A 13867-nucleotide genomic window follows, 5' to 3' on the forward strand; every position below is an offset into this window, starting at 1 on the left:
GCAAACATTCCTTGCATTTTTTGCCTTCCAAGAAGTCATAAGAAGTTTACCCCATCAATCTCACTATCTTAGCCTATAAACAAAGCAAGCAATATGAAGTGTCAGCAGAGAGTAGCTGGTAAGACCTGAACCAAGTGTCAGTAAACACGGCTTCTAGGGCTATTGGACTCTGGCTATTAGCCCTTTGAAAGAAGGGACACCTATGGGTACACTCTTTCATGACTACATACTTACTGCTCCTCAGGTGAATCTCAAGGCAATCCTCTTTTGTTTCAGCAGGCATCACATTGCCAAGGTCATGATCTGTGGCTTTAACCAAATGGCTGTGGAATCCTTGCCCATCAATCTACCTGGGAGGTATAATGCATCAATCTAAGTGGGTCCCTCCCTATGTATCTCTCCCTCCTACCACATCCATAAGTAGGCCATGTAGCATATAGATAAGTTCAATGAAGATCTTGCACTAGTACGGGCAAAGATTCTTACACCACTGCGAGTGAGATGTGTTCGCGGCCCTTGCCACACATGCCTGGTGGCCATGTGTGACGTGACTTCCTTGGACAGGCACCCAAAAGGGATGTCCATCTCAGTCGCATACGGAGGAGCTTTAAGTTTGTTTGAGTGCACCAATCAGCACAGCTTCTGATTGGTCGAAGCCAGAGTGAGACTCGTCTGTCCCAGTGCGTCTGACAGAGGCCTGAGTATGCCTATAAAAAACTTGAGAGAATTTGAACAAGATAAGCAAGATCCCATGGTATGATACATAGAACAAATTCTCCGATTGTGAGAGCTATTAGTGTACAAAAAATAATTTGGAAGTCATGTTCAGAAAGACCATTCAGTGCAGGGATCTTGTAAAAATTCCCTTTCCACTGGAAATTACAGCCTCAATAGAGGCAAGCTATCAATCTTTGGACTTTCTGCCTTCAACCAAGGATGTGCAGAACTTAACTCATACACATACAGGAATTGGAGTTGCTTATGGAAGTTTACAGGAATAAGAAGTTGGTATACAGACAAGACGGCCGTCTTGTGTTAGCAGCTTTTTCTCATAGACTACACAATAAGAGCTTCGTGATCTGCTCAGACGACGGCCAGATTCTCTTGTTCAGACTCTACTTGGTCCCGAGCTTCAAGCGCTTGCAATTTGCTTCGGAGCTCCCCAAGAGGCTTTCCAGCTTCACAAATATAAGCTGCGGCTTGACGCCCAGAAAGGGTAGCCCCCTCCATGCTGTCAATGTAATCCTGCCAGTGAAAAACAGATAGTGAATTCCTTAGTTCAAAACTGGCAAGGGGGAACCATTATACAAGACAAGTTCTTCATTTTGGGTTTTTACTCATTTTTTTCGTTTTTGTTTTTTTTTTGGGGGGGGGGGGGGGGGGGGGTGTAGTATGGGGTTAATGGCAGGTTGCAGAAAATTAAGTGTGTGGTACCTGCTTGGTATAAGATCCTGCCAAAAAGAAGTTAGAAATGGGGGTCTTTTGATTAGGACGGAAAGGATCCAAACCAGGTGCCTCACGATACAACGATTGCCCTAGCTTCACTACAGAGGACCACGTTACTTCCAGCCCCTCAGCAGAAGGAAAGAGGGCAACCACCTGCATCAAACAAAAGTTATACAGTAACCAACCAAAAGAGGACCGAATAAGATCATGTATAGCTAGACGGTAAGACTCCCTTGGACAAGCACCTGCTTTTTCACTTTACTGACTATCTCCTCATTTGGTAGAGGCATATAAGGATCACCCGGAGTTAAAACCACCCTACAATATATCATCTTCAAAGTGAGATCTTGCTGCAAAACACAATGATTGCGTGGTACAGAATAGTGGGAGAATGGGGGATTAACATACTGCAAGAGTGAGCCTTCCCCTGGTTTGTAGTAGTCCTCAGGGGAAGTAAGAGCAAGGTCTGCAAAGCATGAAAAGTCGGCATCGGCTGTGTACAACAGGTTGTCCATTCCTGTTGCCTTACTCAGTTGCCTCGACTTCTCAATGTCCTGCATCTCCGTAACCCACCCATTGTATCTAAGCTGTACAGTAATTACTGGAACTCCAACCAACTTAAAAATATTGTCAAATATTGCCCACTGTCTCCATTGCTCTGGCAGTAGTCGCTTTATTCCAGGAACATCACAAGCTGTTGAAAGCCACAGTAAATTTTATATATGCACTCTTACTCCTCTCAAACTGAAGGTTGCATAGGTGAAACTAGTACAGAAGTTCATACCTGCCACATACACATCAGCCTTCACAACCTCCTTTTCAGTTGCCTGCATAAAGAGGAAGTTTGATTACACCAATCTACATGCCCGCCTTGAAAAGTAATTCTTTGTAAAGACAAAGGGCTTCACAAGCTGGGGAAAAAGACAGATTTTTTCTAGTTATCAAGCACGTGGGCCGGTTAAAACACAGCCCCACGGTCACAAAAGAAGTGCAAGTTTCTTTTGCTAAAAACAGGAAAACACTAAATATCTAGAGTGAAAGAGAATGAATGGGTGATGAGCCCAGGTTCATATAGTATTACCAGTCTCATCGCATTATATCTATGTCCCAGCTTCCTAAGACAACAAACACCTGCCTGACAGAGTAATCTCACCTTGGACATCATAAGACCCGAAACATAAGGTTCACCATCCGACGTGTACTTAAAAAGAATTTCCCGACAGCCTGTTTTCAAATGGAACCTGCAAGGCCATCATATATCAAAAGTGGAACCTGCAAAAGCACCTCAACTGAAGTTGGAATTGAAGCTCACCTGCCTCCTCTATCAGTGATATACTTGCTAATAGGACCATTCAATCTAAGATCTGGCGATCCATTCAGCATACGAAGCAAAGAAGCGTCCGTCTTGATTGCAAATAGAGTAAATATGGTGAGCATACATCTAGCACTTATATTATCACAGTCAATGAAACCGAGGGCATAGGCAACTGGATCCCACAACCGCTTAATGCTCATTCTTGTCCCTCCATGAGACATAAACCACTTTGAGAAGCTAACCTGTTTCAACAAAAAACACCTCTCTCTCTCTCTCTCTCTCTCTAAGTGGGGCTTTGACCCTTCTGCATTACATAAAATCGACCAAAGGGCCATATACAAGAAAAAAGGTATACAAGAACATCATGGGGGGATATCCCAAATCAAACCATAGGAAACATCTAGAGGTGGTGAAGTATAGCAATCTGGATTGTGATTAAGTCCACACAAATCTGCCCAAAGCTCTATCCACCTCATGCAATGTAGCGAAAACTACACAAATCTGCTCTATCCACGTCATGCGATGTAGCGAAAACCACAAAATTCAATGCTGGGTATCTGACTGATTTTAAGCATCCACTGTATAAACCTCCTGTAGCAGCTCACAAAAGCCAAGGGACTGTGAAACCCCTAGGCCGTGCCTCCAAAATCATCCGCATCCACTACAACATTTCTTGATGATGAACCCCAAAAAAGGATGTGGATCTACAGCACAACCAAACTGTAAGAGAGGCAGGAGGGACCCATTCGCTGTCCACCTCAAAAGCCAAGGGAAGGTACCAAGATGCACATCTCTCTGACCAAGCCAACTTCCCTAAGGCCTCTCTAAACCGACTCTTGAACAAATCTGCAAACTGTTTAATATCCATAAAGTAATCGACCTAAACCATTGTCTGCTCCTATAAGGTATCACAGACAGCCTCCCTCGTCCAAAAGGAGTCATCATGTAAAACCTACACTCTTGGGAGCTCTCTCTGGACTGAGGAAAATGTGACGTGCTCCTGACAACTGCAAAAAAAAAACATGTAGACACATTGTGGCCCACTCCTCATAGTAACATATGGAGATCTCCATGGACCAACTGCAAAGAACTGAGCAGGCAAGATCTCAAAAACCAGGACATCTATTGGAAATACAAAGCGTGCTGAATAGTCAAAATCTTTTGCAAACTTCGAAGACTCACTCTCTTGCTCCCCCTGAACAGTGCCTACTATGAGAGGCACCTACGACTGAATCTCCAAGAGATCCAAGGTCTGTTGGACTGGTCTATCCTAGAGCAACTTACACTGCTTCCAGATTGCCATCGATTGCTGTTACTCCTCTCGATCCTGATCCGGTAACCTCTCCTACGGAGGCCTGTCTGGGAGTTGCTCTACCTCTGCCAACCTCTGTCTCGTCTAAAAACAAGGATAGGTTGTGCCTATACCTGTCTCACTGCCTATCTCTGTCTCTGTCTCTGTATCTTCTGTGCTGCTATTGAGCACTCAGTTGTTGCTAGCTCTGAGCAGGGGCCTGTTGCTATGCAGAACTATGTTGGGTTTGCTCTGGCTGTGAGGGTTGTCCTCTCCTGTGACCAATCTAGCTCTGTTGTCGCCCTCTAAGGCAATCCCTCACCACATACCCCATCTCATGACATCTAAGGCACTCGTTCAGCCTGCCCGTAACCACAATCCTCTCTGAGTGTAGCCACACACTCATACACTGTCTGATGCTCTTTCGCTCTTACACTCACAAGCACACACAAACACGCTCGCGCGCACTTCCAATCACCTCTGTACACACACTTACCGCATCACAGGTTCAAGGGGTGAGGTCGGGTAGGGTCAAGGTTTCGGCTGATTAAACCTTGAGTATCTTCATTGGCTCTCTCTCAAGTGTTACGGCACCTTCTATGGTTACTTCAAAAGATCTACAACGCAAGATTGGTGATTGTATTGAGGTTCTTTCTCAAAGAGGAACTGTCAGCCACTTGGTGGGGTGCTCCTATGCTCGTGTCCAAAACTCGTCCTTCTCTTCATATGCAAATGAAAATCCTTAATCAACATTGAGAGAGAGAGAGAGAGAGGATGGACACTTGCCACTATAGACTCTAGAGATGGTGGCGCTTTGGAACCATGTCACTCATAAACGGTACACTCCCCAAACAGGAACGTGGGGAACACGTTCCGTTCCTAGTATAGGACCAGCATCCCTCCGTTCCAAGCTCCTTTTCTGTGCATTCCACTATGGCTATGACCAACTGGTACCATGAAGATAACCAGCAATTGACAAGGGAGCCTCCAAAAGAAACTGTTGGCCTCCAATTGCTCAAGATGGATGTGGCCCCAATGAATGGCAATCATTAAAGAACAAGCAAACATAACTAGCTAAGACTGAAGAGGGAATAAATGGGCAGCGTACTACCATACACAAATTCATCAGCCTACAGGCGCAGGGTCTCTCATAGCTGGCCATGTATGTATGAATTTCTGCCTGTCAAGCAGGTTTGCCATGAAGTGTTTTAGATCAATACCTTATCCAAGTCGCGAACATCACCCATGGCACCATCCGGATCAACTAATGCACGTACAACAGGACTTGTGGCCAACGCAACAGCATTGAAAGCCTTATCCACTGTCTAAAAGTCAACCACAACAAGGTAAGCCATTGGATTTATATCATCTGCTTTAAAGAAAAATTTAAAAGATACTTACCGAAAGCTGATTTGTAGTCAAGAATGCTTTGATTCCATGAAGAGGTGCTCCGGTAAAAAAACGGAAGTCCAGTTCTGCAGAAAAAAAAAGTTTGCATGAACTCTCCAAACAAGTTAATTTTGCACATGACAAGGCAACTCCATACCGCCAATATTTCCTCCCTTATTCACAAAAGTGTGTATATGCTCTTTGACTAGGAGATTATTGTCAGCCCCAACCTGCCAAAGGACAAAGAGTCAAATTGAATGCTCACAGAAAAACTTCAAAATTTTGATGCAGACCATAAAAACTTCAACTCAGCCAACCTTTGCCATGAGCCGGAACAAATTGTTATAGCAACCAAAAAAAACATGAAGACCCATCTCGATATGATTGCCTTCTTTGTCAAGAAAAGAGCCAACCTTACCCCCAATGAAAGACCTTGAATCATAGATATCAACCTGCACCATCAAAGCAAAAGATAAAGCATGAAAATTGCCTGATGGCACTTTGGTCTCTCTTTACCATTCTCCCCAAAGTATAGAACAAAGACGCTGACATTAAACATGCTGTTGAGGAAGTGACTCACATAACAGAAAAAGCATCGCTTAATCATATTTGACTTGAGCCTTGCCAACAAATTTCGATGCTCCCATGTTAGCGAAAACAAGTAAAAAGAAGCATTCCTCTAATACAAGGTAACACTTCAAAGTTCTAGCATTTAGCTGTCACCAAAACAAGTTCAAACTAGCCATCGTCTACAATTTCAGTTAAACTGTGGCTGCCTAACATTCAATGTATATAAGGAACTGAAAAACGATTGATTAAGATTCAAAGGCACCTTCCTAGTCACGTGTGGAAAGACCCCATTTTCCAAACTGTGTTCATCCTTTTGGTCACAAGAAGAAAGTCATCACTTGTCTTAGTGGAACTCGTGGTAAAAGTTAGTTGTGTCATCCATTAAGAAAACATGAGTGGAATTGCATCATCCTAAAACAATCGGTTCTAATGTAGTCAGACTGTGCAGCACAAAAAAAGAACTGAAATTTCATTCCACCTTGCTTTCTAGAGCAAAGAGATTCCACAGAAAATGAAGGATTTCTGAGGCAATTATGCACCTCATGGCCTTGATCCAAGAGTTCCACAGCAGTAGACATGCCCGCAAGACCAGCTCCTATTATAGCTACTTTCAACTTGGGGCCTGCGTATTTCTCTGGCTCTGGAGGGAAAAGACCTTTTGGAGCTGCAACCAAGCATGAGTTAAGATTGCATGAGATGATCAGTGGTCAAAGGGGAGGGTGAGGTTTTAAGATCAGTAACAGACTAGCAGAAGTCTGCCACGAGCACCCTCAATGCATAGCGTGCATGTACACATGTATATTGCACAAGCATACGCATTTCCCACCACAATATGAAACACATCAAAGTGAAACATCACGAGAGAAGGTAAATTCCCAAGCCTACAGGCTAAGTGATAACTGCTCAATCCATTATAAATTGCAACTATGCAGAAACCTGCACAGAATCTATGCCAAAGCTGTGGCACAAGAAATGTGGATGTTATACAAAAACACGATAACTTAGTGAGCGCAGCACATACCTTTCTTGCTCATGTCAGAAACTTTGGTTTTCAATGAGCTTTGCCACTGCAATGGCTGCTTCTTGGACCCATTATTGGAGTTGAAAGCGGAAGCTGGAGGCGAAAGCTTCAATTGTGAGCTTTCGCCCCAGAAAGTACCCGATAGCAGGCTGCTGCTGTGCTTCTGGCAAGGAGTCGACTGCAGAAGGGACGTAGCAGACATTGTGGACCGGTTGTGCTCAAAATGGATGGGCTCTCGAGGCTAGCAGACAATGGACACGAAAATAAACAGGAATTTTTATGAACAAGAGTGCGCGAGTTCATTGTTTGGCACTATGCACAATGTAAGATGCTTTGTCTTCACACTGACTAATTGCCCCTAGCAGGGTTCGAACACACCCCCTGCCACTTTGGGAGTGTTTGGGTTCGAACTCTCATAGGTGCCCCTCAAGCGGCTTGGAGTGTTAGAACTCGCACACTCACCTAATATACCAACTCATAAGAATGTGCACCCACTCATAGGCCATGACAAACTACACTTTTCAACAGTTGGTAGCTAAAATGCGCAAAGTGGGATCTTTGCTCATTAGGGTGATGTTTCAAGCTCATAAGCCATGTGCTACATGTATGGAGCACCACTTAGCACTAGCTGAGGCTCAAGCCCTTAGAAGCTTTTTTACCAAGCCACTTGTCTAAGACAACCCATAATAATCCCTCTTAACATGTGCAAGAAGTTGCTTTTGCTTTCAAAGTAAAAGTCAAATATTGAGCAAGTTTTCAAACACAAACACTTTTTAAAATCAAATTTAAGTTTCCAATGTTCTAGTCAAATTCGTACTCTTAGTCCTTTAATAGATTGAAACATTTCTCACCGCTATGTACATGAAATTTCTCTGAAGATATTTTGGATTTTAAAATTTTAGAAAATATTTTGGTGCTTCTTATATTGGATGAGCTCGCATGACCCGCCTATGAGACAGGTTTCTCTCGCTCTTACCAACGGGCCAATCTTATACATCTTCTCAAGCTTTTTCATGAGCACACTTAGAAACACTCACACTATATCTCTCTCATGTCCCTATTTTCGCTTTTGAATGTCTCTATCTATCTATGTATGCATGTAAGTATGTATCTATCAGTGTACGCACCTAAGTGTGTATGTATTCATCCTTCATTTGTAATACTTTTAGACATTTCCTATGTTGGTCATGTGGGTTGGGAGAAGACAATGCTTGATACAAACAAAAAGAAAGAAAGTTTAATAAGAGTAGCCTTGAGATACTCATAATATCTCTCTCTCTCTCTCTCTCTCTCTCTCTCTCTCTCACACACACACACACACACACACACACACACACACACACACACACACACACATCAGATAGACCTTGAAGTTCTATAGGGATTGCTTTTTATGACGTTAAATTTCTCCTTCTTAATCCCTCTCACAACCACACATTTGTCTCACTTTGATTGATAAACCATAGGGACTTGAGTGTAAATTTTCTTTCACAACATTATCTACTCTACAAAGTTTTAGGGAGTTGAATTTAAATTTTAGTTCACAACATTATCTACTCTACAAAATCTTGCTAGTTGGCATCTCTTTCTTTCACATTGAAGAGACTTCTATCTCTTTCTCTCTTTATGTCACAAAAATAGAAAACTTGGAATAAGTTCTCTCTATTTGTTGCCAAAAGCCACAATGAAAGTTTCACATGTAAGCCAAAATCCAATTGCTTTTTAATTGAGAGAGAGAGAGAGAGAGGTTATCAATGATGTTGTCTAGCTCTATCTTTCAACCATTGATTTGATTATTGATCAAGATAGCCTTTGATGACAAAGCAATGCTTGCTTTTGGCATTTTTGATACAATACCTTGTTTGCAATGAGCTCAACTAATAAGATCCATCGCACCTCGCTGCCTTCCATTGCCAGTTTATGATTAAAGAAATAGAGGGAGAGGCGTGTGCATACACACATCCTAAGATATTTAAACATATACATCTACACTATGATGTATTATATACATGTTCATTTTTTAAAAGCACCCTTCTTCTCATTGATGTTGCAGGATGGCCCTTCCTCAGGTGGCCATGTCAAGGAGTAGCGCTCTCTCTCTCTCTCTCTCTCTCTCTCTCTCTCTCTCTCTCTCTCTCTCTCTCTCCACCATAGTACTACTCGTCGACGTTCTCTTTCTTAACTCTTCATCTCCCTCGACCACCTGTGCAACTGTCCCTTTGCCTTCCATAGCCGTGCACGTTTGGCCTCCTGGCTCACGTCCCACATCAACTTCTTGGCTCACCATCCTCGACCACTCCACGTGGGCCTGCTTGAATCAAGGCTTGCCTCTCTCTCTCTCTCTCTCACACACACACACACACTCTCTCTCTCTCTCTCTCTCTCTCTCTCTCTCTCTCTCTCTCTCTCTCTCTCTCTCTCTCTCTCTGCCTCGTCTAGCACATATCAAAGCCGCTTCAGCTTCGTTTGGTTCAAAAGCTAGAGAGAGAAGGAGATCTTGGAATTCTCTTGTAGAGCCAAGTGGCATGCCTAAATTTCATTCTCCATAATATATGCTATAGATAGGTGAGTGCCAAATTAAACTCATTTGATCTCCCTCTATAATTAAAGTTTTCAGGTGTGCCTTGATGGAAACGAGAGTTGAAGTGGAGACCTTCTCATAAAACTTGATGTTATTGATTCCAATGCACCTAGCGGACAGAGCTATGGAAAAAAACGTAGAAACATTGAGCGATGTTTATGTACCCCATTAGCTTCTACTTGTCGCATTAATAGTCAATACTCCAAATTTTCGTTTCTACTTTATGATTCATGTTTGGAGCTATGTACCTCATTGCATCACCTTTTCCCTCAGAAGATGGTAGCATCTAGCCGCTACTCATTCACACAATTTGTGTTCTCGCGTTGCCATCATCCAATACTCAGCTATTGAGTCTATTGGCTGATAATTGGTCCTTGGTCCTACAATTTCTTAATTGGGAACATCAAAGCAAACATAATGTAAGGGAAGAGGGGGGGGGGGGGGGGGGGGAGCAAACACACACACAGGTTTTGCATGGGTGGGGTCAACCCCCGTTTTTGTAGCATTCCCATGCAAAGACCTATCTCACACTCAACTTTAAAACTCTCATAGCAATGTTTATTACTCGGGGGGTTCACTATGTGTAAAACTACCATATCACGTGCATTCAAGACATGTTTGTAAAACCCCTTATCTGTGAATTTTATTAGGAATATAATGTACCCTTTTCTTTAAAAATCTGTAAGTTTTTTTCAAATTTGAAAAAATCATGTCCTTCTGTATATATATTTTTGTAAGTTTCAAGAACTTTAAATACCCTTCTGTTGAACTCACGTGATAGGTTACATTTTTACTAGGTGACCTCCTCGAGGTTTATTAGCAGTGCTACTTTGGCCTACGCTCTCAACTTGCCGCTGTTGGTCATCGTCTCATGGAAAAAGCTGAACATCTTGGCAACCGGTTGCAAAAAGTGTCATGACCGCCACTTACAAGGCTATTGTTCACTGCTTATGCACCCAAGGAACTCGGCGAGCATTTGATGTTGCATAAGTTGGGCCCGATTGCACTCTGTTCCTTGTTGTGACCACGTCTTTGACTTCATGCGAGTTGTAGCATCGCAATTTGCATAATTGCACCTAGATTAATGAAAGGCCTCCCTGATGGTGTGGCACAATGAGAGCACTTGTTTGTCTAGCTCAATGCCTTGGCTTTCAGCTATTCATGGGCACCATGTTGTGTGTGTGTGTGTGTGTGTGTGTGTGTGTGTGTGAGAGAGAGAGAGAGAGAGAGAGAGAGAGAGAGAGAGAGAGCATCATCCTCATCGTTGCTAGCATATCATGTTGCGATGGTAGCACACCATAGCTTTGTGAGAGCCAGTTTAAGCGCCTTGAAAGACTAGGTGCATGTTTTTCACCGACATGTTGCAAACGGGTTGGGGACTAGTTGCCCACACCACCTGAGAGAGAGAGAGAGAGAGAGAGAGAGAGAGAGAGAGAGAGAGAGAGAGAGATGCCATCATCCTCGATCAGCATCAGTATAGCTTTGAGAGACAAGTCTAGGTTTGTCATCGGCATGTTGTCGCTATATTGCCACCTACCAAGAACACACACACACATAGAGAGAGAGAGAGAGAGAGAGAGAGAGAGAGAGAGAGAAGTTTAGGTTTGTCATCCACAACACACACACACGCACACGGGGGGGAGGTACTATCTAGCAACATTTTTGTCATCATCTTGGTAACTTCTCGGGCTGCTCGGGCAAGCTGAGCTCTCTCTCTCTCTCTCTCTCTTACCTGTTTGGCTACCGCTTAGACCCTACGTTCTTGCCTGTTTGCCTTCCCTCCACTCCGTGCTTGTTCCCCTTCCCATCCAAACTGTGCACCATCTCTCTCCAAGCTCCAGACCGAGCTTTGGGCAGTCCTCGTGTCTCAATTTCTTGCACAACTGCCATGTTGACTCGCCTAAATATTCTTCTCCACAATAGAGTAGAAAGATGTTTATGCAACTAAGCAAAGGGAATTGTTTTGACGAGCATTTTCTAATGAGTGTATTTTGGAATTTGACGAGCAAATTCCAAAAGATTTATCTTAAATGCTTTCCTTGGATTGTTTGGTTGTCTCTCATCTCTCCTATCTTGAGTACTGCTCACCCTGTCCTCCTCCTCCTCTCTCTCTCTCTCTCTCTCTCTCTCTCGCGCGTCGAACCAGCTTACTTGCCAAGAAACCCTAACCCTAGAGGACATCAACGCCGCGCCAGGTGCAGGGCGGCGCCTGGCTGGGCGGTTAGCCTCAGCCCCGTCCTCCCCCATGCCAGCCCTGTCGTCGCGAGCTAACCCCCTGCTGCCTGCGACCTGCTCTGCAAACACACCAACAACTGGGAACTGTTCTGCGAAGTCTACCCGCACCCTGCTGCCTGCGACCTGCTCTGCGACCACAATCGCAACTGAGAAGTCTACCCGTGATCTACTGCTTGCGCTGTCTCGAACCCACTGAGCATTTGACGAGTCTCCACCAGTGGAAGTTAGGGTTATTGGAAGTTAGGGGTAGTTCATAAGCACCACCTGTGGAAGTTAAGGTGGTCATAAGCCCCTCGATCAAGGCTGCTTGTTCGGCTTCTCAAGTCTACAAAGGACAGTCAGAGGCTGTTCTTGCGAGCCATGACTACTCAAGCCTCCTCTCGAGGCAAGCTTACTTTCACAGGGGTTGTGGCAACACCCCCGATGCTCGACAACCACACCCGTCTTCAGCATGAGGTTGAGAGACTCTGCAAGGAGAATCAAGACCTGAAACAAAAGCTCGCAGCAATCGAGGTCCGTCTCGTCACAGTGGAGAAACGCAAAGATGAAAAAACAGATAATATAGAAGCCATGCTCACTAAAACCAAAGCGGAGGTGGAAATCACTCTCACAAAGGAGGTCAAGGCTCAAGTGCAAGAAGCTATTTCTCACAAGATCAATGATTGTGTAACATTCACGTTACGCTAACGACGATAAGAGGACATTGCTCTCAATGTTCGGTCTCCCAATTGATTGGAAAGGGGACGGAAACATCAAATTCAAGAAGGCCCTTCCTCAAATTCAAGCGGCAGTTCCCATGGTACAATGGGATGAAGAGGCAATCACCACTATTACACACGAGCATCGAACCAACCATGCCATCCTCACTCTCAAGACTAGAGAGCATCGAATCAAACTCCTACAACAATCGAGGCTTCTCAGAGACACTAAGCTTTGGCTTGTAGAAGATCTTACACCCACTCAACTCAAACAAAAGAAGACATAACTTCAAAACATGCGTGACGTACGAGCAAAAAGAAAATGGGCGGTTTATCGAGAAGGTAAAGCCATCATCCAAGAGTTTTGAACTCCCAAACCGGCTTCCCTCTCATCTGTCCCTTCTTAGGTTGTCTTTTTTGTTGGACCCTCGGTCCTTAGCTGAGATGTATATATGTTCCACTTAGTAGACCCGTTGTATGGTTTTGTTTCTGGTCCCATAGGTCATATTTGACCTCTGTTGGACGATAATGCAATCTATCTATCTATCTCTACTAATCCCCTCTCCCCCCTCTCTCTTGTGTGTGTGTGTGTAGCTGTTTTAACATAAATAATAATCATAATTGAACTTTAACATTCAAAAGACAACTGGCTACAGAGAAAGGGAAAAGATAAGTACAAAAACAATTCAGTTTTAGAATTATCTTTGTACAATGTTTATAAGAATGAAGCCTCATTCCAATATACAGATATCAAAAGTACTTCCCCTGCATTAGGTGTATGTGTAGTCAAGTGTGGACAACCGTTATAAGCCAAAAAAAAATTCCAAAATAAGATAGAGTCCTTACTTATATCCATCCAAACAAAACAAAAGATATGTTAGCTTTGGATGTGTTTTACAAGTATCAATGGACTATACTAGTTGTTATCCATGTCCATCTTACAAACTTTTTTTTCGACTTACAAGCTTAGTATTTATTTGTAAAAAATGTTTTTATTTTATTAAAAAAAGCCTCAAAGTTTCTAGCAAAAAAATATTTATTTTAGTTAAAAGGCTATCACCCCTTCTTATCCAAGTGTCATAATCCCCCATCAACATCTTTATCAGTTTTTTTAAGTTATCTTTCTAAATTAATGAAACTCCACCATATGAAGCTATAAAAGAAGCTTTAGAAGATTCCATTTATAGTTCAAAAAGTATCAAGCTTGTTTCTGTTTGTTTAGGTCAGATACATTTTATGCCCATCATGGTACATGGAATCCAAATCTTCCCTCAGTTTGTATATCACTTACCTTATACATCTCTTAGCATACCAAGTGGCA

At 43.2% G+C, this 13867-nt stretch overlaps 2 protein-coding genes across 2 annotated transcripts; one reads left to right on the forward strand and one right to left on the reverse strand.

Moving 5' to 3' along the window:
- Positions 1-757: 757 nt before the first annotated feature.
- On the reverse strand, positions 758-7366 carry ZDS (zeta-carotene desaturase). Its single transcript, XM_086487046.1, has 13 exons — positions 7033-7366; positions 6551-6675; positions 5759-5893; positions 5599-5671; positions 5454-5527; positions 5273-5377; positions 2759-3003; positions 2600-2687; positions 2231-2273; positions 1855-2140; positions 1692-1764; positions 1435-1599; positions 758-1245 (listed from the first exon to the last, which is right to left on the reverse strand). Exons 1-13 carry the CDS (start codon positions 7232-7234, stop codon positions 1084-1086), a joined length of 1776 nt encoding a protein of 591 aa, XP_086343172.1. The 5' UTR covers positions 7235-7366; the 3' UTR covers positions 758-1083.
- Positions 7367-11666: 4300 nt separating this feature from the next.
- LOC147437526 (uncharacterized) lies at positions 11667-13102 on the forward strand. The gene has a single exon (XM_086485959.1). The coding sequence runs from the start codon at positions 12209-12211 to the stop codon at positions 12533-12535; it is 327 nt and encodes a 108-aa protein (XP_086342085.1). The 5' UTR covers positions 11667-12208; the 3' UTR covers positions 12536-13102.
- Positions 13103-13867: the final 765 nt, after the last annotated feature.

This window comes from Adiantum capillus-veneris, chromosome 17 (genome assembly GCF_014529385.1).
Source record: "Adiantum capillus-veneris isolate H3 chromosome 17, ASM1452938v2, whole genome shotgun sequence".
In the NCBI taxonomy this organism is placed as follows: domain Eukaryota; kingdom Viridiplantae; phylum Streptophyta; class Polypodiopsida; order Polypodiales; family Pteridaceae; genus Adiantum; species Adiantum capillus-veneris.

Excerpts from the sequence above, each read along its gene's own strand:
- ZDS (XM_086487046.1), bottom strand. The coding sequence starts at position 7,234 with ATGTCTGCTACGTCCCTTCTGCAGTCGACTCCTTGCCAGAAGCACAGC. Across the intron at positions 6,676-7,032 it reads TTCTGACATGAGCAAGAAAG|CTCCAAAAGGTCTTTTCCCT; the intron begins GTATGTGCTGCG and ends GCTTGGTTGCAG. Across the intron at positions 5,894-6,550 it reads TCTTGGATCAAGGCCATGAG|GTTGATATCTATGATTCAAG; the intron begins GTGCATAATTGC and ends TTGATGGTGCAG.
- LOC147437526 (XM_086485959.1), top strand. The coding sequence starts at position 12,209 with ATGACTACTCAAGCCTCCTCTCGAGGCAAGCTTACTTTCACAGGGGTT.